The sequence below is a fragment of the Delphinapterus leucas genome, chromosome 4 (assembly GCF_059928025.1).
Source record: "Delphinapterus leucas isolate spDelLeu-1000000601 "Yukka" chromosome 4, BTC_Dleu_Yukka2, whole genome shotgun sequence".
Taxonomy (NCBI): Eukaryota; Metazoa; Chordata; class Mammalia; order Artiodactyla; family Monodontidae; genus Delphinapterus; species Delphinapterus leucas.
Genome location: NC_143132.1, coordinates 67,251,320 through 67,275,117, shown reverse-complemented (window position 1 = coordinate 67,275,117; position 23,798 = coordinate 67,251,320). Strand labels below are relative to the sequence as shown.

At 38.1% G+C, this 23,798-nt stretch overlaps 2 protein-coding genes across 2 annotated transcripts in view; one reads left to right on the top strand and one right to left on the bottom strand.

Moving 5' to 3' along the window:
- Positions 1 to 23,798, top strand: part of POLQ (DNA polymerase theta) — a 175,222-nt gene that overhangs the window by 108,835 nt on the left and 42,589 nt on the right. Inside the window, exons 28-30 of the mRNA XM_022564544.3 lie at positions 2,159 to 2,312; positions 4,438 to 4,553; positions 5,009 to 23,798. The exon at positions 5,009 to 23,798 is cut by the window's right edge and continues 42,589 nt beyond it. Coding sequence (XP_022420252.2) covers positions 2,159 to 2,312; positions 4,438 to 4,553; positions 5,009 to 5,122 — 384 coding nt within the window. The 3' untranslated portion in view covers positions 5,123 to 23,798. The remainder of the gene's footprint in view (positions 1 to 2,158; positions 2,313 to 4,437; positions 4,554 to 5,008) is intronic.
- STXBP5L (syntaxin binding protein 5L) overlaps positions 22,042 to 23,798 on the bottom strand; it is a 384,965-nt gene continuing 383,208 nt past the window's right edge. Inside the window, 2 exon segments of the mRNA XM_089909991.1 lie at positions 22,042 to 22,571; positions 22,574 to 22,804. Coding sequence (XP_089766117.1) covers positions 22,528 to 22,571; positions 22,574 to 22,804 — 275 coding nt within the window. The 3' untranslated portion in view covers positions 22,042 to 22,527.

Sequence of the window (23,798 nt, the reverse complement as noted above, 5' to 3'; positions counted from 1 at the left end):
CAGAAGGCCTTTTTATCTTCTCTCCAAGTCAATACTATCTCCCCACTGCACACATACACCAAACTATAGGGAAAGCACTGTTTAAATGCTTTAAGTTCTGTTGTTTTAATTTTTTTGGTTATAGAGTTTCTATTTGGTTCTTAATGGTATTTTGTTCTCTGCCGAAATATTCAATTTTGTCTTTTATTTTCTTGATAACATGATCATTTTATAGTCTAATAGGTTTGATAATAGTCTGTAGTCAAATATGGCTCATACTTGAATCCCTGTAGTCTGTTCCTATTGCCTTTTGTTTTTCTTAGTTTTCTATAAAAACAGTTGTATTATCTCACCTCCTTACCAGGCCTCCTACTTATTGGGCTGTGAACCCAAATATTTCAAGACCATCAAGTTCTGCTCAGCTTCTTAGCCTGTCAGCTGCCTCTTCTGGAATCTGTTGATTTCCCTGGGAGAAAGGATGGCCTCCAATGCCAGGATCACCTCCTTGGTTTCCTTTCTCTCCCAGTTCTCTAGGTTCTATAATTCTTCACTTCCCTTTTCCTGTCTGATTCATTCAAAGAGGCATTTTCTGACCACCTTTTTCTGGTTATCAGTGGAAGGGTTAGTCCTAATGGCATAATCTCCTATTACCAGAAACCTGTATATTTTTATGTATATGAAAACACTCTAGTGATGAGAAGGGACTGAGATTGTGGGACACAAAGCTGAGACTGCCAAGTTTTCTTATTTTGGAATAGAATCAGGGAAGTACAGTATCATGAGAATGAATTATATATTTTAGTTATATTTGTTTGTGTCACAGTAAAAACAACTCCTGTATTTCAGTGACTTATAATAAGAATATTTATTTTTAATTCATATTATAGTTTGGCTCTGGGTTGACTCTGCCTCTGCTCTGTATTTTCTTCATTCTAAAATGCAGAATAAAGAAAAGTACCTACCTGGGATAAGCCCTTTTTTGTGACAGTGTTAGATAGCTTTTAAAACTCCTTGCATGTGCTGTATGTCAGTTTTACTCACATTTTATTGGCCAAAACAAGTCAAGGCCATTCTTTTAGAGTGAAAAACACTTTGAATTACATGGCAATGGGTGGGGGCCATGGGACTTCACAGAGAAAGGCAGCAAGTAATAGCAACAATAACATAATCCACTGCACAGAGGCATATAGTTTCAAGAACAGGAGCAGTCAGAACTTCGAAATTCAGTCACTCTTTAAACGGTGACAACTGAGTGAGTTTAGAATGGATTCATCAGCATTTGACAAAACAATAGTTAAAAAGTCTATCTCTTTAACCAGTATGTAATATACTAGGAGTTGGATGTAGCCCAGGTGACAGGGAACCAGAGAACACCTCTCAGGTTACATAGATCCCTCCAGTGAGTAGACCCTTCCCATTTTCTGAGCCCTTTTGGAACAACAGGAGTGATATTCATGGATAGATTACATCTTGGATATTAACCTAGACCCCTATTCCTACTGCCCCAGGATGTTCACTTTTAGCAGCTGTGGTTGCCTGCCAAGAAGCTCATGGCAGCAGTAGTTTCAGGGAAGTTCTAATTTAATACCTGGGGATCTAGGATCTGCATTTTCACCAGCAGCTAACGATTAGGCCCAATAGCCCATAAAAAGCTCTGATTCGTACCAGAGGGCTGCAGACTTGCTGTGGCCAAACTCTACATAGGACTGAGAGGCCACTGATATGGGGGATGTGCTTGAAACATTCCAACCCACATCACAAAGAATGGTATTCTAATTATATCTATTTAGTGTTAAGAGGAATTGTATTTTGAGGAATGGATCCTTTAAAGTGAAGTTTAGAATACTGATAATATATTTTTAAAAATAATTTTGAGCTTCTAGATACATTTTAAGTGTAATGTAGTTTTTGGTTCCTAACTGTCGAAGATTTCTAAACTGAAGCAATCTGACCTTCTTTTGTTTAGTCTATCCTCCTGTGAATGATAGCCCAGAATCTAGAGCCCTGGATCATTCTGGTTGTTATTCTTAAGATACAGCTTATAGTGGATGCCCTGGGTCACATCTCAGTTCCAGATTTCCAGTCTGCGCGTGTGAGCACTAATCTGTGGACGCTAAAGGCAGGTATGAAACAATGCTGGCGTGTCTGATGGAGCATCTGTTATTGTTGTTTTTCATAGGCTGAGCGTCAGGCTATCAACACAAGAGTCCAAGGTTCGGCAGCTGATATTGTCAAAATAGCCACAGTTAATATTCAGAAGCAATTAGAAACCTTCCACTCAGCCTTCAAATCCCATGGTCATCGGGAGAGTATGCTCCAAAATGACAGAACAGGTTTGTTCATAAATGAGGCCCTTGCTATAACATGGTGAGATTAATTACGTCAGAAAAGAAAAGGGGAAACGATTTATATTTATTTCTCAGCAGTTCTCAAACATTTTGGTTTCATGATGTCTTTACACTCTTAGAAAGGATCCCAAAGAGCTTTTGTTTATGTGTGTTAATTATATCTACTAATATTTACCATATTAGAAATTAAAACTGGGAATTTAAAAACATTTATTAACATTTACAGGTAACAATAATAAACCCACCATGTGTTAACATAAATAACATATTTTTATGAAAATAGCTACATTTTTTTCAGAACAACAAAAAAATTCGTGATGAGTGGTTTTATTTTTTCTGAAAATCTCTTTAATGTCTGGCTTAAGAGATGACAGTTGGAGTCTCTTATATTTTTCTGCGTTCAGTTTGTTGCAATATTACCTGTTCTGTAATCTCTGGAAAATCCTCTGTAGAGGATGATGAATGTCCCAGTTTGTGGGAGACTGATGGTTTCCCAGGATGTGGGACTTTCATCGCTAAAACCAAGATAATTGATCACCTTGTTGTACGCTTATGAAAGAAGGAGACTGAAAAAGGAAAATAACCTTTGGGTGTTATTGGGAAAATAATTTGACTTTGCAGATGCTTTGAAAGAATCTCTGGGATCCTCTTCGATCCTCATACCACACCTTAAGACGATGTTGATTTTCCTGTTCATGACTTTCCATGAACACATGCACACATTCACACTCTTATATTTGTAGAAAGAGGATGTATGGTCAAACTTATTTGGGGAATAACATTGTACTGTGTGCTTTGGAGGATTTAGAAGTAAAAGTTGTCAACCTATGTTTGAATTTTAAATCTGCTAAGGAAAGGAAGATATGATACCTGACTGTGAAATATTTACCTGACTCTTCACAGCAGAATGATGCAGTGTCAAAATGAAGATATAGGTGGTATCACTCTTTAGAGTGAGTGGAAGACAATGTGGGTATGTCATGAGGATGGCTTGATTGTGTCATGTTGAGTTAAAGGCAGTAGTAGGTCAGTGGGATCAAAGGGAGCTCAGCCTGAGGAAGCAGACCACACAGGGAACAGGAGGATCATGGCATTCTGGGTCAGAAGCCAAGTAACCAAGGGAAATCAAGAGGACAAAGGTATAATGATCAGAAAGCAGAAAAACTAGAGCATCCAGACAGCCAATGATGCAAGATAAGTGGGGCCCAATGGGTCAGATCAGATTTTAGCCAAACTGGCAAACAGATGCACAGCCTTTGCAGCCCTGGTATGGAAGCAACTTGCCATGCCTAATCTGCCTTTGTTCTCTTACCCTGTGAGAGCCACCTCTGAGAAAACTTGGGCTGCAGGTAGTGACAGCTAAAGAACTCTCTCTGAGGGAAGCACCAGATATTGAGGGAGACGGTATTTGTGCTGTCCTGAAGAATAAGTATAGGAAATTTGAATGGCAAAAAGGAAGGACTGCTCTGAGAAACGGGCAAACAATGGAAGGCAGATACTCTAAAAGTATTAATGTTTAACCTTATTTTAGTGATCAGAGGGGCATAATCTGTACCACTAGGCCCACTAGTTAGGAAATAGTGACTGTAATAACTATATTATAATAACTATAATACAGTGATTTTTTTAACCGTTTTTGGATTCATGAGTTCTTTTGAGAATCTTCTGAAAAGGTATACATCATCTCCACAGAAAAATATACAGACATAGACCCTTTCATATATCTTGAAGGAATCTGTGTATTTTCTGAAGTCCACATTTGGACCCTAGGTTTAGAATTACTTGTCTAGAGTGTGTGGTCCAACTGGGGAATCACCAATTCTACCATGGTGACACTTCTGGCCAGAAAAAGACATCAAGGAGTGTCAGTCAACTCCATTTACTGATGTCTTTGTTAGACTCCTTATTTCTGGGAGGAGGTAGGTGGAGACTTGAGTTTACCTGATAGGTGGGCTAGGTGGCAACCAGCAATTAGTTATTTTCTTGATAGCTCCAAATTTTGTGTGTTTTAATCTCTTAATTATAATTTCCCAAAATCTCTCTTAAAAAAAAAATACTCCCATAGCACAGTGACATGCTGATCAGTTTTGCTACTTTTCTCATGGGGTAGGATTGTTACCAAAGAGAAAACTGCAAGGGATGTTCTGTCCCATCAGAGGAGGCTTCTTCATCCTTCAACTCCATGATGAACTCTTATATGAAGTGGCAGAAGAGGATGTTGTTCAGGTATTTTTGCAGTGTTCATGTCCATTCTACAGAAAGCTAAGACACTGTAAGTCAGGCTAAGATGCATGAGATTTCTGGAACCCTTCCCTAGCCCCAGGATGGCTATAGAAAAGTAGAATCCTTAAGGGTAGAGAAAGAGCTAAGAGTGCTCAGCTTTAAACTCATTTTAAAAGAAATTCCTGATGCAGGGGTATTTTTGTCTGCGAGAAGTTAGATGAGAATTTGGAGTCTTGCCCTGAGGATTTCAAAGCTCTGAGCATTCTAGTGAACCTGGCAGAGCTTCTGTTTGTTAGGGCAGACTAGTGTGGGATACCTGGCTCTTTTCCAACTTAGAGTTTTAAGCACCATGAGGTAAAGAGCTCCAGTCTGGTTTATCCCCTCAGTGGGTGGGCTGGCAGACAGTTCTTGGATTGGGCAGAGTTTGTTAACCTCTTTTTTTTTTTTTTTTTTTGTAGGTAGCTCAGATTGTCAAGAATGAAATGGAAAGTGCCATAAAACTCTCTGTGAAACTGAAAGTGAAAGTGAAAATAGGTGCCAGCTGGGGAGAGCTGAAGGACTTTGACGTGTGATTGTAGGGAAGCCTGGTGTAGGTACAATCACATGGAAAGAATAGAGATTACCCTTTCACCTACTTCATGAAAACAGAAACCCTCAAGTTTTGATGAACTTATGATAGTAATTTTATAGTGAGAGTTTCAAAACATATATGAGTTTATTTTCTGTAGTATGAAAAACATTTTTGAGGCAAAATATCAAGTTTAATGATTATATTCACTCTCAAAGAGTATCTATGAAATTGCCTTTTATAGTTTACTGTGGCCCTAAACAGTTTCAGAACACATGCTTGAAATAGGTACTTAGCACTTTGGATCTTCATCTGTCTGGTTGAGCATGAAGAAAATGAAACTGCTGTCTCAGGGTCATTTTCATCCCAACCAGGATTCCGACACTGGTGATACAGACCCCTGAAGGAGCCAGAGGCAGATAAGGATTTGGCTTCACATAAACCACCAGGGTTAGGTGTTGTGTGTGATTTTCATCCAGTATCGGTGTAAGACTTTTGAAGTGGTATTTTTAAATAGCACTGGCTAGTAAATTAAGAATTCTGTAAAGTGGTAAGACTTGGTATGGATGTAGTCTGGGAATGGATTTTCATGAATTGCCATTTCTTCTTCCTTTCCCTCTCCCAATTCATGCAATTAATATATTTCCAATACTTAGGTATTATAAAACAAGCTACACCTCTTCAAGAGGTATTCTGATCTTAAGATCAGATATTTATACTGCAGTTTAATATAACACTGCCAGAGAAGGAAAACACCCCCTCATCAGTCCCTCAGTGCCTTTCTCTGTGGCATGGTGAGAATACTCACGCTAAAAGATTGTACTTTATAATCCCAGTCAGAGGTGAATAACTGACCTTTTTTTTTTTTGCTGTTTTAATAAAATTAATTTATGAGAAACTTTATACCAGCAGTTCAGTTTTCAAAATTGTGTTTGGTCTAAGTATCAGAAGCCTGTGTATCCATTTACTTATTCTATAGTTTGCTCAACAGTGTACACATAGGAAGTGTTTATTATATTCTTAATCAGTTATCAAAGAGCTCTTTTATGTTTATTCATCAGAATTTTAAAAGACAGTTGCTTTATAAACAAAGTGTAATACACCATTAGTAGTTGGATATTAGTGCACAAGATCCTCAGATATTTTGGTGCTGGGGGGAAGTGGCAGAAGAAGACAGAGGTAAGAGGGAAGTTATATCATTATTTCTCGAGTTTTTTCCATATTCACCTGTACCACGTTTCTCAGAAGAGTTGCAGTGCTGTTAGTATTCTGGTGGCCTTGAGAATCCAGCACAAGAGAAACCTCAGCCTATTTACATGAGTGTTCTCCAAATATGAGTGCAGACATATAGATCACTTCCACCTCATCTTCTGCAGCCATGGCTCTGCATGTGTGGTTACATGCATTTTCTCATCCTTTTTGACCTTCAGTTGGGCTTAAAACAGGCACTCCTTGCTTTGCATGATTCAGTTATGAAAAAATTCAAGTTACCATGGTTTACTTAAATAACACTAGTGTCCATACAACACAATTCAAATTTCAGTTGGCATGGTATATTAACTTAATAATCGCATAAAGTTCAAACTTCAATGGTAGCTCTTCAGTCTACAAATCACTATGTTAGTAACAGATGCCCTTTGTTGTAGGCAGAATGCACCTCCCCTCCCCAACTGCTCACATCCTAATCCCCAAAACCTGTGAACATTTTCGTCACATGGCAAAAGGAACATTGCTGATGTGATTAAGTTAGAGATCATGAAATGGGGAGATTATCTGGGTGGTTCCAATATGAACACAAGGGTCCTTGTGAGAGGCAGACAGATGATCAGAGTCGGAGGAGGAAATGTGACGATGGAAAGAGTGAGATTGAGGTTTGAAGATGCTGCACTGCTGACTTTAAGGATGGAGGAAGGAGCCATGAGCCAAGGAATGCAGACAGCCTCTAAAAACTGGAAAAGGCAGTGGAATGTACAGCCTCCAGAAGGGACACAGCCCTGGCAGCACCTTGATTTTAGCCCAGTAAGATCATATTGGACTTCTGACCTTCAGAACTGTAAGGTACTAATTTGTGTTTTTGTTTGTTTTTCAGTTTTATTGAGATATAATTGACATACAGCACTGTGTAAGTTTGTGTACAACATAATGACTTACATATATTGTGAAATGATTTCTACTATAAGTTTAGTTAGCATCCATCATCTCATTAGATACAAAAACGTTTTTTTTCCTTGTGATGAGAACTTTTAGGATCTACTCTCTTAGCAACTTTCAAATATACCGTCCAGTAGTGTTAAATATAGTCTTCATTCTGTGCATTACATCCCTATTTTCTATATATAAAATCATGTGATCTGCAAATAGAGACAATTTTCCTTCTTCCTTTCCAATTTAGAAGCTGTTTATTTCTTTTTCTTGGCTGATGTCTAGTATAGGACTTCCAGTACTATTTTTTAAAATTAATTAATTAATTAATTAATTTTTGGCTGTGTTGGGTCTTTGTTGCTGTGCGCGGGCTTTCTCTAGTTGCTACTCTTCATTGTGCTGCGTGGGCTTCTCGTTGCGGTGGCTTCTCTTATTACGGAGCACAGGCTCTAGGTGTGTGGGCTTCAGTAGTTGTGGCATGCAGGCTCAGTAGTTGTGGCATACAGACTCAGTAGTTGTGGCTTGCAGGCTCAGTAGTTGTGGGGCATGGACTTAGTTGCTCTGTGGCATGTGGGATCTTCCTGGACCAGGGCTTTGACCCATGTCCCCTGCATTGGCAGGTGGATTCTTAACCACTGTGCCGCCAAGGAAGCCCCCTTCCAGTACTGTTTTTAACAGGAGTGGTTGAGAGTTGGCACACCTGTCTTATTCCAAATCTTAGAGGAAAAGCTTTTAACCTTTCACCACTGAGCATGATGTTAGCTTTGGGCTTGTCATATGTGGCATTTATTCTGTTGAGGTACATTCCTTCCATACCTAATTTATTAAGAGTTTTTTTATGAATAGATGTTGAATATTGTCACGCTTTTTCTGCATCTATTGAGATGATTGTATGATTTTTTTTTTTTTTTAATGCAGTACGCGGGCCTCTCACTGTTGTGGCCTCTCCCATTGCGGAGCACAGGCTCCGGACACGCAGGCTCAGCGGCCATGGCTCACGGGCCCAGCCGCTCCGTGGCATGTGGGATCTTCCCAGACCGGGGCACGAACCCATGTCCCCTGCATCGGCAGGCGAACTCTCAACCACTGCGCCACCAGGGAAGCCCAATTGTATGATTTTTAATCCTTCATTCTGTTAACATGGTGTATCACACTTATTGATTTGCATATGTTGAAACATCCTTGCATCCCAGGTATAAATTTCAGTTGATAATGCGGTATAATCCCTTTAATGTGCTGTTGAAGTCAGTCTGCTAGTATTTTGTTGAGGATATTTGCATCTGGGTATATCAGTTATATTGGCTTGTAATTTTCTTCTCTTGTAGTGTCCTTTTCTGGCTTTGGTATCAGGGTAATGCTGACCTTATAAAATGAGTTTGGAAGTGTTCCCTTCTCTTTGATTTTTTCCGAAGACTTTGAGAGGGATTGGCATTAATTTTTCTCTAAATGTTTGGTAAAATTCACCAGTGAAGTCATCTGGTTCTGGGCTTTTGTTTGTTGGGAGGTTTCTTTTATTACTGAATCAGTATCCTTACTAGTAATTGCTCTGTCCAAATTTTCATGATTCGGTCTTGGTAGGTTTTATGTTTCTAGTAGTTTTTCCATTTCTTTAGATTACCCAGTTTGTTGGAATATAGTCGTTCATAGTAGCCTCTTATGATCCTTTGTATTTCTGTGGTATCATTTGTAATGTCTCCTCTTTCATTTATAATTTTGTTGATTTGGGTCCTCTTTTTTCCTTGGTTAGTGTAACTGATGATTTGTCAGTTTTATCTTTTTAAAGAACCAATTCTTAGTTTTGTTAATCTTTTCTATTGTTCCTGTTTTCTGTTTCATTTATTTCTGCTCTAATCTTTATTATTTACTTCCTTCTGCTAAATTTGGGCTTAGTTTGCGCTTCCTTTTCTAGTTTCTTGAGCTGTAGAGTTAGGTTGATTATTTGAGATCTTGGGTTTTTTTTCTTTAATTAAAAAATACTTTATTGCTAAAAAATGCTGACCATCATCTGAGCCTTCAGCGAGCTATAATCTTTTTGCAATGGTAATGTCAAAGATCATTGATCACAGATCACCATAACAAATATAATCATAATGAAAAAGTTGGAAATATTGGGAGAATTACCAAAATGTGACACAGAGACACAAAATGAGTAAATGCTATTGGATAAATGGTGTCGATAGACTTGCTTGACACAGGGTTGCCACAAACCTTTAATTTGTAAAATACACAATATTTGTGAGTTTGTCTTGTTTCTTAACGTAGGCATTTTTTGCTGTGAACTTCTTAGAACTGCTTTTACTGCATCTCATACATCTTGATAAATTGTGTTTCCTTTTTCATTTTTCTCAAGCTTCTCTTTTATTTCCCCTTTAATTTCTTCTTTGATCCATTGGTTGTTCAGGAAAGTATTGTTTAATTTCCTTGTAATTGTGAGTTTTCCAGTTTTTCTCCTGTTGCTGATTTCTAGTTTCTATACCATTGTGGTCATAGAAGGTATTTGGTATAATTTCAGTCTTGTTGAATTTGCTAAGACTTGTTTTGTGGCCTAACCTATGATCTATCCTAGAAAATGTTCCATTTGTGCTTGAGAAGTGTGTATATTTTGCTGTTGTTGGATAGAAAGTTCTGTATATGGCGGTTAGAGCCATTTGATCAGTAGTATTGCTCAAATTCGCTCTTCTTTAATGATTCTCTTTTTGGATGAGAATCCATTTTTGAGAGTGGGGTATTAATGTCCCCAACTATATTTGTATTACTGTTTATTTCTCTATTCAGTTCTGTTAGTTTCTGCTAACATATATAGGTGCTGCAATACTGGATGCATAAATATTTACAATTGTTACATCCTCTTGATGAACTGGCCTCTTTAACATTATATAATAATCATTTTTTTTGTCATTTTTACGTTAAAGTCTATTTTGTCTGATGTAAGTCTAGATACCCCCTGCTTTTTTTTTTGGAGGGGGGCAGCGTTTATCATTTGCTCGACGTATCTTTTTCCATCCCTTTGCTGTTAGTCTATGTGTATCTTTAAGGCTAAAGTGAGGGTCATGTAGTGTTCTTTTTTTTTTTTAATCCATTCATGTTTTGATTGGATAATTTAATCCATGAAAGTAATTATTGCACCTGGATGCTTTCTGGTTGGGCAGGACTGGGAGCTACACCGAACAGTGAGTGGAGCTATGATTCTGCTCCCCTGCCTGGATGGGGAGAGTGGAGGGTGAGGGGAGGCAGACCAGGCTCCAGGGTGGGTAGGGGTATTTGTTTGAGGTCCCAAGTCAGGCAGACCTGCACCTTGCTGAGTTCCCTGGTCAGACTGCACCACTGTCTTGGCTATGCTGATGAGCAAAGCCACTAGTTGGGACTACCACCTGGGTGTTGTAAGTAGGACCTGGGTCTGCAAGATCTGAGTGCTGGTTGTTGCAGGCCTCTCACCCCTTCTTCATCGGAATCTGATTCTCAGAGGTCAAGCCCTGCAGATTCCCTTGTTATCCCAAGACCCCAGTGGGACTCCTAAGAAGGGACCCAAAACACTGGAAGAGCTGGATGTCCACTGGGATCTCTTTTCCCACTGGAAGAACTGTAAGTTCAGGGGAGACCCATGCTGTGCTGGCCTGGGGGAGAGGCAGTATGGTCAGCATGTAGCAGCTTCTCTCATCCTTCTAACATGGTCTGTCTCAGTCTCTGTGGTGCAGGGGATGCTTCAGTCTCACCTCACATTCTAGGATTTTCTCAGTGGTGTCTTGTCCATGAATAGTTGTTTGTTGTACTTGTGAGGAGGAGTGAAGTTGGGAATGACCTATGTCACCATCTTGGTGATGTCACCCCTAAATGTGTGTTGTTTTAAGCCAGTAAGTTTGTAGTCATTTGTTATAACAGTAATAGGAAACTAATACACATGGTGAGTTACCAACTGCGTCATTTCTTTCAAAGTCTGTCAATGACTGGTCACTGTACATCTGTCATTTACTTTACATACAGACAATAAAGCATGTAGCAGTGTTGACTCCTGGTCTCCCAGTGTTAAATCCATGTGACATTTTATAAAAATGGTTAACCAGAAGAGGAAATTGGCTAATTAAGATGCACGTGCACCATGAAATGAAAAATGAAATGAAATGAAAAATGACAGCAGTATAAAGTGAACTTCAAATTGGATGTAGAGTTATATAAGAAATAGTTGACTGTGGAAGTATTGACACTGATGCCATTCTAGATACTCTAGATATGCAACTTGAAAAACCTAGAAGGCAAAATTATCAACATAAATGAGGGAAATGGTTGTGACAAAGAGGATGAAGATATCCTAGGGGAAGCGATTCCAGCAAAAATCTTTGTTATTTATTAACCTCCAAATTTACTGTAATTCCAATCAAAGTCTCAACAGGAATTTTTTTTTTTTGAGATAGATAATATACTAAAATTCACCTAGAGAAAAAAACTCAATACCTATTAAACTAAAAAAGATCAATATTAGGACATATTATAAAGATTGTAGTAATTTAACTATTTGATAAGGACCTAGAAATAGACAAATAGATTACTTGGGCAGACTAAAAATTTAGAAAACAGACTTAGGTGTATATGGGAAATGATTTAAATGTCACTTCAAATTAGAGGTGAAAGGATAAGTCATTTAAAAATAGGGGTGTAATGATATGTTTTCCATTTGTCAAAGTATGGAGACTCCAGATGGATTAAAGGCTTAAATATAAAAAATAAAACTTTGAAAGTGAAGGAGATATGAGAGTTTATTATTTTATAGATGTAAAGGCCTTTAAAACAAAGTTCAAAAATCATAAAGCTAAAAGATGATAAAATTTGACTACATTAAAAGAAAAAAATCCTCAATATGAAAAAGTGATGACATCAAGATACTGAACAGCCTAATCCAGGAGAAGGGCATAGATAACCCCAGAGGGATCCATAGCCTAGATGAGACTGAGTTAGCAAGTGAGACCACAGGGCCCTGCCCCAAACAAGAGAGAAAGGCACACATTCACTAAGTGTGCTTCAGCACAAATCAGTGAAAGGTGCTCAAGTGTCTCGAACAGACCTGCCACTGTTACAGAAGGAATCACAGAGGACTCAGAGTGAAGCACAAGGACCAGGACCCTTCTTCCTTTACACCGAGGTCATGTAAGCCTTCCTCTAAACCCAGAAACCAGTCATCTTTAGGAAGACTCAAAAATAAGGAAAAAGCAGTTATAAAAAATAACTAATTTCCAGAGTTATACTAAAAATCAATAATAGATAACCTGTGTTAAAGAGTCTGACTCCATCTCTTGATGTTTGTTGACAAGTTTCAAGCCTCACCCCCTCTTTTCCCCTCCAGCCCCATGTCTCGGTGAACTGAGAAGAAAGCCCGAGTGCTCCCCTCTTTCCAGTGCAGCCTCTCTCTGCAAACTCTGGTCCCACTCCCAACCACAATAAAAACCCTGAGCCAGTCTCTTTACCTGTGCTCTCAAGCCATTTTAGACCACTTTGAGTGCTACCCTCCTCTCCCCAGAAAGCCTCTTTATGTCAATAGTAAATCTTTTTTGTGTCCTCCTAGGGTGTGTGTATGTGTCATTAGTCTTAATATCCAAACCAAATTTTGGGTAGGGTGTCTAGTTACTTCTGTAGGATTACCACAACAGAACTATTAAGAGAACATAATAAAAAATTATGAACAGACAGGTCACAAAAGAGGGGGTAAGAACGTAAACATAAAAAGGTGTTCAGTTTCACTAATCAGGAATAATAAAAACAAGATGCCATTTTCACCTTTCAGATTGAGAAAAAATTAATATTGAGAATGGGCAAAGATGTAGGGCAACAGTAGTTCTCATATACTGGTGAAGAATAGTTTAATTGGCAACATCTATTTAAGAGGTTTAAACCAGCACACCCTTTGACTGAATTCCACAGTATCTTCCCTGGAGAAACACTTGCAGATATGCTAAATGCATGTGCAACAATGTTCACTGCAGTCTTGTTTGTAATATTGAGGGATTGGGAAATATCTAAATGTTTACTAGTAGAGTAATAGTAACAAAGTATGCTTTATTGACACCATGCAATAATATAAGTAAGTTAAAAAGAATGATTGATGTTTGAAGTACTGACCTGGAAAGGTATCTCAGACACAGTATTTGAATAAGCAAGTTGCAGCAGGGAAAAATGTTCGGAAGGAAACAAACCAATAACTAGTACAGATAAGGAGGTGACCAAGGGAAATTGCACTTTTATCTTGTCTAAATTTATTATTTGGTCACTACAAATATGTATTCATGTATTACATGTGTAATTAAAACACATTTTTGAAAGAAAAATTTTAAATAATGTTTGGATTCCCAAACCAGCTCAGACCTGCTCTTTAATCCATAAAGCAGCTGTTCATTTGCTGTGAAAGGTAGAAGACAATGTTTTTGAAATGCAAGTAAATCAACAAAATTGAAAGTATTTTTATTTATTTATTTAGTATTTTTTATTTTTATAATTTTATTTTGAAATAATTTCAAACCTGAATAAAAGTTTCAAGAAGAGCACAAACATTCCCACTTAAGTGGGAAACCACACTTAAGTTTTGTGATTTGGGCCAATTATGTCTTATATAGCAAATCGGTCCAATTCCAGATCATGTGTTGCACCCACTTGTCACGTCTCCTTAAATATGGAACATCCATCTTTCCTCTACTTTCATGACCTTGGAAAGTTGGAATACAAGGTAGTCATTTTACAGAATGTCTCTCAGTTTGGTTTTATCCAATATTTCCATATCGTTCATTTTTGTCAGAATTATCACAGAGGTGATGCTGTGTTCTTTTCATTACATGCTGTCAGATGGCACGTGATTGTTCCCCTACTGGTGATGGTAACATTGATCACCTGATTAAAATATTGTCTGCCGGGTTTCTCCAGTGTAAAATTATTTACATATATTGTGTGTGTGTGTGTGTGTATGGTGATTAGTAAGTACTTTTTGTGAAGATACTTTGAGACAATGTAAATATCCTATTCCTCTATCCCACGTTAACTCGCTAGTTTTAGCATCCACTGGTATTTGTTGTCCATATTATCACTACAGTGGTTGCCAAAGAGAAATTTGAAAATTCCATCCATATTTATTAGTTGACATTCTGCAGTAAAGAAGAGCTTTCTCTTTTCCTAATTAATCAATTAATGTCAATGTGGACTCATGAGTTCCTATTTTATTCAATTCCTATCATTACTTTTTGATACAAATTATCCCTGATTTGGCCTGTATATTCCTTTTCAAGCTGCCTTCTGTGTCCTTTTGACACAACCCCATGATTCTTTGAATATTTTCTGGCACAAAAACATGCTTCACCCTTGAAATCAGCTATTTCTTCAAGGAGCCCCAGTTGCTTTTAACAGAGAATAGTGTTTAGAAATAAAAATCTAGGCACTAGGTATGCTCCTTTTTCCTCGGGTGGTGTTCCCAGTCCTCTCGGTGTTCGGACTTAGGATATGCATGTGTACAACACACGCACACACTTTGTTACATCATATATATGTGTGTGTATGTGTATATATAAAACTCATACTGACAGTTCAAATTCTAGTCCAGTGCTACAGAGATTATTCTCACTTTCCCTTTTACTTGTTCTTCTCCATCAGTGAGAAACCTGCCTCTTGCCTCCTCAGTGTATTCACCCAATTGCTCAGTCCCTAATCTCCTGACCTGCTGGGCTGGCTTCTGCCCTGTTCCACCGCCTCCCTCACACAGGCACCACTACTGACCACCTGAGGGCTGACCCTGCCCTTCGCTCCAGCTCTGTCCTCCTGTGGGCTGTCCCTCTCACCCTGCTCCAGTGCAGTCCCTACATGGGGCTGTGGTCAGAACTTGCTCAGGTTGGTTGACTTTTGGACTGAATGAATGGACAAAGAAAAGAGGGAGGGAGAGAAGGAAGGAAAAATGTCAAATCAGTATTTTAAACACTGAATTACATATACGTGAAGCCTGAGTGATTGTAATTCAAAGAGGGTGAGGAAGTAAATTGATCCTTTTGAGAAAATTCCGAAGGGGAGACTGGGTATTTGGATTTTTAAAGAGTCTATCTTAATAGTTTTAACTTTAAATCAGAAAACATTCTTTAGCCTAGGGTTGGTTCGGTTTTTTCCTCATTTTTATATAGACCGAAACTAGGAGGGAAATGGTGGTGGTGGGAAATTTTTTCTGAAATACTTAGACAGCATTTGGAAGAGTAAGAGTAGTTGGCCGAGGCCACAGTGGAGGTAAATATAAAGAAAGTGCATGAAGAGGAATTAACCATGCAGCTGAAAGCCAGAGGAGCAGAAGAGTGCAGGCTTTCTGGGGGACTTTTGGAGGTGCTGGTTAATGTATGTTCATAATAACCAGTAGGTGGTGCTGTAAGCCCATAATAGCTTATTTTTTTTTTGCCTGCATTGGATTAAAGTCTGAACTTTACAGAAGTGAGGAAGTAGGTATGAATGTTGAATTTGTAAGTATATCTTATTTATTTCTACCATTTTAGATTAATAAACTAGTAAACTCTTTCAGTTTGGGGAACTTGTGTTCAGTTTTTTTTTTTTACCCTTTTCTCTATTTTAGTTCAAATACATATGCTTTACATCGCTCCCCCACCCACCTCCCCTTTTTAAAACAATTTTAGTTTGCAAAACCATAGTTCACACTGTTGCAAATGAGGGTCTTACCTCTGTCCACATTTAATCTTGGCGACAGTCATTAGTGGTGTATGACATAACATAAGAGAGCATCTATGTACAAACATATACAATTTTATTGATATCTCTACAGACTACAAGAATTGTAAGTATAGTCACAATTGCTGAGTGCAACAGAAAAATAGTAATTTGTCATTTTCTGAAAAGATGCAAAAATTCTTAAGATGAAAGAAAGATACATCAATGATATCATCTGTTTCTTATTTCCTAGAATAAAACATCACATAATTAAGTACTAAAAATTATAGGTTATTAGAGATTTTGATCCTGTGCACACTTGTCCATAACTACCACCTAGTTTATTTTCTGGCTTTGCAGTTGAGAAGGATGGGCCAATACCAGAGGGGAGCAGTGTGAGAGGAGAGAACTCTTCTGTTTTCTCATTGACTAGTATTGCGTTGGATAGGCGGACTCTCCCGTTTTTGAAGGTGAAATCACTCTTTCAGGGCACTGGAGGCCACACAGTCAGCTGCAGGCATTCTTCTCCCTTTAAACACGTGTCCAGTAACTAAGAAAATAAATCCAAACTCCTTTGCCCTGAGAGCAAAGACAAAAATCAAAAAGGGAGAGTTGCTCTCCTTTCTTGCTAAGATCAAATCCAATAAAATATAGCTATGGCAGAACCAGGTACCTGGTACCTATGTCTCCTCCAAATGAAGAATGAGTAATAAATTTGGACCTGATTTGGTAAATGATTGTTTTGAGAATTTCTACTATCCAACTATTGAGAATTAGTTTTCCACTTCACGTTGCATGGTATTAAATTTCTTATGATATCTTTGGTGTCTGGTGATGTCACATGTATAAGGCAATCGAAACCTAGATGTTTGAATTGGAATAATTAGTGGCCAGTCATATAGGAGAAAATCACAAAGACAGAGATGTTAAGAATTAATGGGGCACTGCCTGGTCAGAAATTTTTACAGAACATTTGTTTTGGGTTGCGACACAGAATAAATATCAATCTGGCCAATATCTCCAATATCTTGTTTTCCTTGACCCCTCAGAAGTGGGGCTTAGACGCCAGTCAGGGTAGACAAATATATCTTCCTTAGTAGTAGTTATCAACCTTGGCTGGACATTGGAACTATCTTGGAGGCTTTCAAAAACACTGATGTTTGGTTCCCACTCTGAAAGATTTTGGTGTAACTGGGAATTTTAGAAGCGCCTTAGGTGATGCTTATGCACAGCCAAAGTTGAGAATCACTTCTCTACATAAATGTATAAATAGACCAACTGTGCCTCGGTTCCTCATCAAAGCTTCTTATGCTTCACTCTGGCTCCCATGTCCCTTTTTACCCCAGCCCGCTTGTACCAAATTGCACTTCCTCTTCTTTCCTAAGTCAGACCTTTCCTATTTTGAATTTTGTCCTTTCAGGGCTATGTTGTCTGCACATATACACAATAAACTTCTACAGCCATGCTCCCTGGAACGGTGGAATCCAAATACATGACTTACTGGCAAGTATTTCTGGCCCCTGGAGCAGTGTGTCTGTGAAACAGTAACGTCACAAGTGGGGTTGGGGCTACAGAGGACATAGGTGAAGAAGCTGCAAAGGCTACCACTTTTTTCCTGATGCAAAGGGCAGGCCTCGCAGAAACATCTGACTCTTGGCATTGCCCTCTCAGAACAAAAGTGGTCAAGTTACAATGCCTTCCCATGGAGACAGGCTATAATCACACAGATACTCCTGGGTTGTCCCAATGACCCTAAACCAATGAGAGGGCTTTTAGCTTACTCTTCTAAATATGCTTCATTTTTCCCTTCTGCCAAACATTTTAAAACCAAGTATCTCAAAGAGCTAATCTTAATCTTCTTCAACCAACCTTGGGCATAATCTTTATTTTCCTTTTCCTTCCTCAAAGCCATGGTGATCCCTTAATGCAGATAACAGACACATGGTTCACATTTTAAAAAAGGACTCCAACAGTAAACTTTTTCCTTTACAATCCCTTAAGATCTTTGAGTACTAGAGACCTGGATTCTGATTTATTAACTGGAGAATCATTCAAATGCTATATGAAAGATTTGAAACATTATCTTTATGACTGAATTATCAGAAAACATCTCACTCAGTTCTGTCACCATCCTTCCAAAGTTAGTCAGATAATGGCCATGATGATGACGGGCACTAAGTCTGGGTCTCAATGAAGTGTAGAAAGCAGAGCTGGCAGTACTGCTTTTGCAGTGGATTAAAATAAATGATAAATCAATCATCCATCCTTCCAAACTCCAAGGTTAATGGATGATTTCTTGGTAGGGATTATTGCTCGCATATTAGAACCAGGAAAAAAAATACCTCTAGCTCCATGATGAATTATAATGCTAAAGGCCCATTTTCTCCTGGGACACTAAGAAGGGGTTATCTCTTCAGGGAATCATAATGAGATGGTCAACTTGTAGAGAGACTGTGGTTTGCAAGCCTTATCTTCTGATGTCACCTTAAGCAGACAAAATGTAATTTTGATGACAACTAAGGCTCAGAGTCATTTTCTCTATCATTGTTCAAGTTACTAGGAGTATTTTTCTTATGTTCCAAGATAGAGGCAAGACATTTAAATAGTAGAGAAGAGAGATGTAAAGTATTACATGGATCAACAGTACTCGTTTTCCAAAGATGATGATGATGGTAAGATGGTGGTGTGTGTGTGTGTGTGTGTGTGTGCGCGCACGCGCATGCTAAGGTCAGTGCAACAGAACAGAAATGTTCAAAGAGAAAAATCACGTCCATATTAGATTCTTGTTATTGCTATCTCTGAATTAGAAAAATAATTTTGATACAGTAAAACCTCATTAATTTGTATTCCACTAATCAGGAGTTTGTGGGATGAAGTTACCCTTACATTAAGAAAGGGTTTATAAAAACAATATTGAAAGACGAAAAGAACCTATTCTTTTCAAGCATTTCAGAAGCACCTTACTTCCAATTGACGTGCCAATTATAAACTTTTGATCTATTCATTAAAGCCAGTTTTAAGCACTTCTGTGAAATGCTATTTTGTCCTTTCTGGTATTTTTTCTGTATGCTTTAAAATATTCTGTAATTGTTATCTTTCAGTGATTCATGTAAGCTTTCCCCAAAATAGCATTTTATTGCATATGAACCACACATGTAATTTTGGGTATAATAATTTGTTACTGTGTACTAACGATGTTTAATTTTATATAATTTGTTACTGTGTACTAACGATGTTTAATTTTATACAAGACATATTACATATTCACACTTAATCTGTCTCCAAATGATGTAGAACAGTGGCTCTCAACTGGGGGTAATTTTGTCAATAGCTGGAGACATTTTTGATTGTCATTTTGGGGCGGATGGGAGTGGGGGTCGCTACTGGCATCTAGTGGAGAGAGGCCAGGGGTGCTGCTAGACATCTGCAGTGCAAAGGACAGTGCCACATAACAAAGAATTTCCTGTTAACAGTGCCATTGTTGAGAAACCCTGATATAGAACAAGTTAAGTCACATCCTATTGGGGCTTTAGAGATAGTCATTGAATTTAATGCCACTGTGGGCTTTATTTCATTGCTTCTAAAATAAACCAATATGTTACTCTTAGTTTTTTTTTAAGTATAGAAATGATAAAGTATTTGTTCAGAAAATCAGAAAACTGGGTCCTTGAAACTGATGGTACAAATAGTGCAGTGCAATTTGCCTACCAGTGTTTTCCAAATCCTGGTCTCAAGTTTCTTCAGTATTTTTACTATATAATTTTATGTATCATGTTTGTATTTCAAAGTCAGGTTCTGTTACCCTAAGGCTGTTCACAGGAGTCTGGAGAGATTCCTAGAGAGGCTTTTTTGAGAAATCAGGAGAATTCAAGGACTCTGAGAAGTGCTATCCTGGTATACATTTTCTGACTCTTTCCCCCATCTCTTTTCAAAGATTACTCTTCTCAAAGATTAATTTGTTCTTCTCAAAATTACTGAGAACATTTGAAAGAAGTGCCACTTTAAACAAATTCACTAAAAATTTAAAAACTAAAAAAACAAGCAGAAATACTATTTTTGGCTACTCAAATAGCCTGGACTTCAGGAAAATACTGAATTCTTAAGAAACACAATGTGAGTCTGATAAGACCTTGATTAATCAAAATTCAATGAGCCGAACCCATTAATTTTCTTTAAAAAGATTCTTTTTGAAAGAACAACATACATATTATAGGATGGGTCCCAGAATCTGCATATGTTCATTTCCTAAGACTTTTGACTTCCAGAATCATATTAAATGATGGTAGCAGACATCTTTATTTTGTTTGCCTCTACCAGCTCTCTGTTGAGTTATAATAGATAATCTTTTATCATGTTAAGGATATTCTTTATTCCTTTTTTTTTTTTTAGATGTTGGGGGTAGGAGTTTATTAATTAATTAATTTATTTTTGCTGTGTTAGGTCTTCGTTTCTGTGCGAGGGCTTTCTCTAGTTGTGGCAAGCAGGGGCCACTCCTCATCGCGGTACGCGGGCCTCTCACTATTGCGGCCTCTCTTGTTGCGGAGCACAGGCTCCAGACGCGCAGGCTCAGCAGTTGTGGCTCACAGGCCTAGTTGCTCCATGGCATGTGGGATCTTCCCAGACCAGGGCTCGAACCCGTGTCCCCTGCATTAGCAGGCAGATTCTCAACCACTGCGCCACCAGGGAAGCCTCTTCATTCCATTTTTAAAAGAGCTTTTAATAAGGAATAGGTATTTGGTATCTGTTGACATAATCCTGTGGCTTATGTTATTTAGCCTGTTGAGTGACAAAATTTCTGTTGTCCATAATGGTGACTAAAGCCAAGATAGCAAAAACACCACCACTTTATAACAATTTTCAATAGTAAGTATTGAACCAAAAAGTAATTTCTAATGAAAGTCCTTGTTAATCAGAAATGTCAGAATCCCTTTCCTAAAACATTAACTGAGGTTTTACTGAATCAGACTAAAGAGAATGACCAGTTTGGTCTGTGAGTGTCAGGCTGCAAGAGCACCTTTGAATTGAAGACCCCACTGGGATTGAACAGTAATATACTGTGTAATTGGCAGACAAGGATACAAATGGATCATTAAAAATATATCACTTTAGAACCTGAAACCAGAGTGAGTGAAATCAGTTCTCAAAGCTAACTACATTGTTCCTGTAAGTCTAGTTTCCCCAAACCTATTGTCAACTCCCCTGCAGAGTATAAGCCAGGCTGAAAAAATGCTTCGAGGTGACCCAACCCTGCACGGTTTGTGACTAAAAATAGCAACTTGAAAAAAAAAAAAAATAGCAACTTGTTCTGAAGGTGATAGAAATGGATATAATTGTGTTAGGAATAATTTACTGTACTGGCAATATTTGATTATGACCAAGAACTGTGAATAATGTAAAATATTATGGAGAGAGAAGAATGTTAATCAGACTCTTGCCATAAGAATTCAATAATGTCCTAGTATAATGAAAGTTATAGATGAAAAGAAAAGTCTGGTTTTGTTTGTTTTTTCAGTTGGGTATTGCAAATGTACTTGAAATGCACTGATATCTTCTAACACAGATTTTTTTAAATTGTCAGGTGTGGTCCAATTTATAAAAATAGTTTACCATAAATCTTTTTTTCTTCTGTCACAACATGCTTTTTTTTTTCTTTTCCTCTTAAGATGTTAATTTATCATGCAAAAATTTTTTTCATTAAGTGCATTAATGGTTTTTGTTTGTACAGGATTTTTTCAAATCAGGACTCCCCGTAGTTCCTAAATGTAAATCCTTAGCAAACGACATGCCAAGATGATAGCTCCATTCCACGTGGGAAGAGGCAAATTCAGCCATATCTTGGGGTTTTAACCAGGGTTCCAGCCTTTGGGTTGTACAGTGTCTCTGATAAGTCTCCCTTATGATAACTTCAGATGGACTGTAATGGAACATTTTGTGGAAGAAACTGTCTTCTAGCAGTTGAATAGTGATGCCGGGAATAAATTTGGTTTCCCTGAATAATGGTTTCTCAAAGCAGTCATAGCTTCTTTAGAAGATTAGAATTGGTACCATTTCTTATCCTTATATTTCAGCATTAACTGCAAAGAAAAAATAGTCACCATAAGATTGTTAAAAAATTATTTAAAAGTGCTAATCAAAGCAAGCTCATATTGAGCTAATCATGCATATCAAAATCTCAAAACTTACAAGACTTCCTTTATTTTTTGAAATAAAGTGCATATAGAAAGACTTTTTAAAAAACCAATCAAGCTCTAAAGATTTGCCTGATAGGAAATGATTTTTAATGATTGAGACAAAAAGGGGTGTGTGGATCCCAGCCTCTACTGCCCCCTCACACCTTGTTGGGGGAGATCATGTAACCAACCTAAGTACCCTTTTAGCAGCTGATGCACAATATAGACCCAGTGTACCAGAACCAGTGGATAATCTTCTTTTAAGTCATCCTCTAAGGTAAAGAAGTATCAATATAGTATTAAAAAAACATTTTTTTCTCCCCAATATGAGGGGAGTTATAATACTTATAATGAGATCCCAGTTACCTTGGCTCTCACACAGGATTACTTTCAGTGACATCTCTGTTTAGGCCTTCTTTTGCAGGACCTAAATGTTTAAAGTTATTACTGTATGAAGATGCCTTTATTTACTAGGCAGTTTACCTCATGTGCATGTTTGGAAAATGCTTCTGCACTGGTCATCATGCCTGCAGTTTTTTCTTCCAGCTCTCCTAGCCTCTGTCCTCTCTCATCAAGTGCGATCCGTGCACGAGTCAGCTCTCCCATCACCCCTCCGGCAGCACCTTTCATCCCTTCTATACCACCTGGTCCAGGAATGTGCTGTGCGAGGCTGCGTGATGCTTTTCCTGCTGAAGCTTCCCCAACTGGGAGTTCAAGCCATAGCAATTTAAAACATTCTGTCAGTAATTCAAGTAATTATAGTCAAGTTTATCACCAAAGTACTTACATTGAATTCTACTGTCATAATTCTCATGAAGAGACATATTTGTTCCTATCATAGATCTGTATTTGCAGATGTTAGCATTTACCAAAGAAAAATGCCCACGAAAGAGACTGAGAGAGATATTGGTACCATATGCCTTATTGTGTGTGTGTGTGGGGGGTGTTCCATACAATACGGCATAATTGCATTTCTTTTTTTTTTTTTTTTTTTGCGGTACACGGGCTTCCCACTGCCGTGGCCTCTCCCCTTGCGGAGCACAGGCTCCGGACGCACAGGCCCAGCGGCCATGGCTCACGGGCCCAGCCACTCCGTGGCATGTGGGATCCCCCCGGACCGGGGCACGAACCTGTGTCTCCTGCACCGGCAGGCGGACTCTCAACCACTGCGCCACCAGGGAAGCCCAATTGCATTTCTTGACATTGCTGAATTGGGATGCTCACAATTTTATTGTGACCTCATATTTAACCCATATTAGTGTCTGCTCCAATCTCAGGCCTGATCATTTATTTAAATTTCTGCCCAAGTTGGCATTCCAACCTTCTGTATTCATCTTGCTGTCAGTCTTTGTAGGCCTCAGTTGTCGTTTTTTCAAAAATCTCTGTGTGTGTGTATGTAAATACTAGAGAATGGGGTGTATGCATGATGGGCATTAATAAACATTTGTAGGAACTTTATTACTTTATAAAAGACTAAAAATTTCCCCATCATTTACAAAGCGCATTTTCACTTAATTTTAATGAAGTAACTTTTAAATATTGAAAAACAGCTATCTTAGTAAAAATTTAGTGAGAATTCCCAAGGATATAACATTAGGAATGGAATCCAGATCAATTTTTAAAAAATAAGAGGCTTATTGAGATAAAATTCACATATCATAAAATTCACCACCACCCCTTTTTTTTTTTAATTTTTGG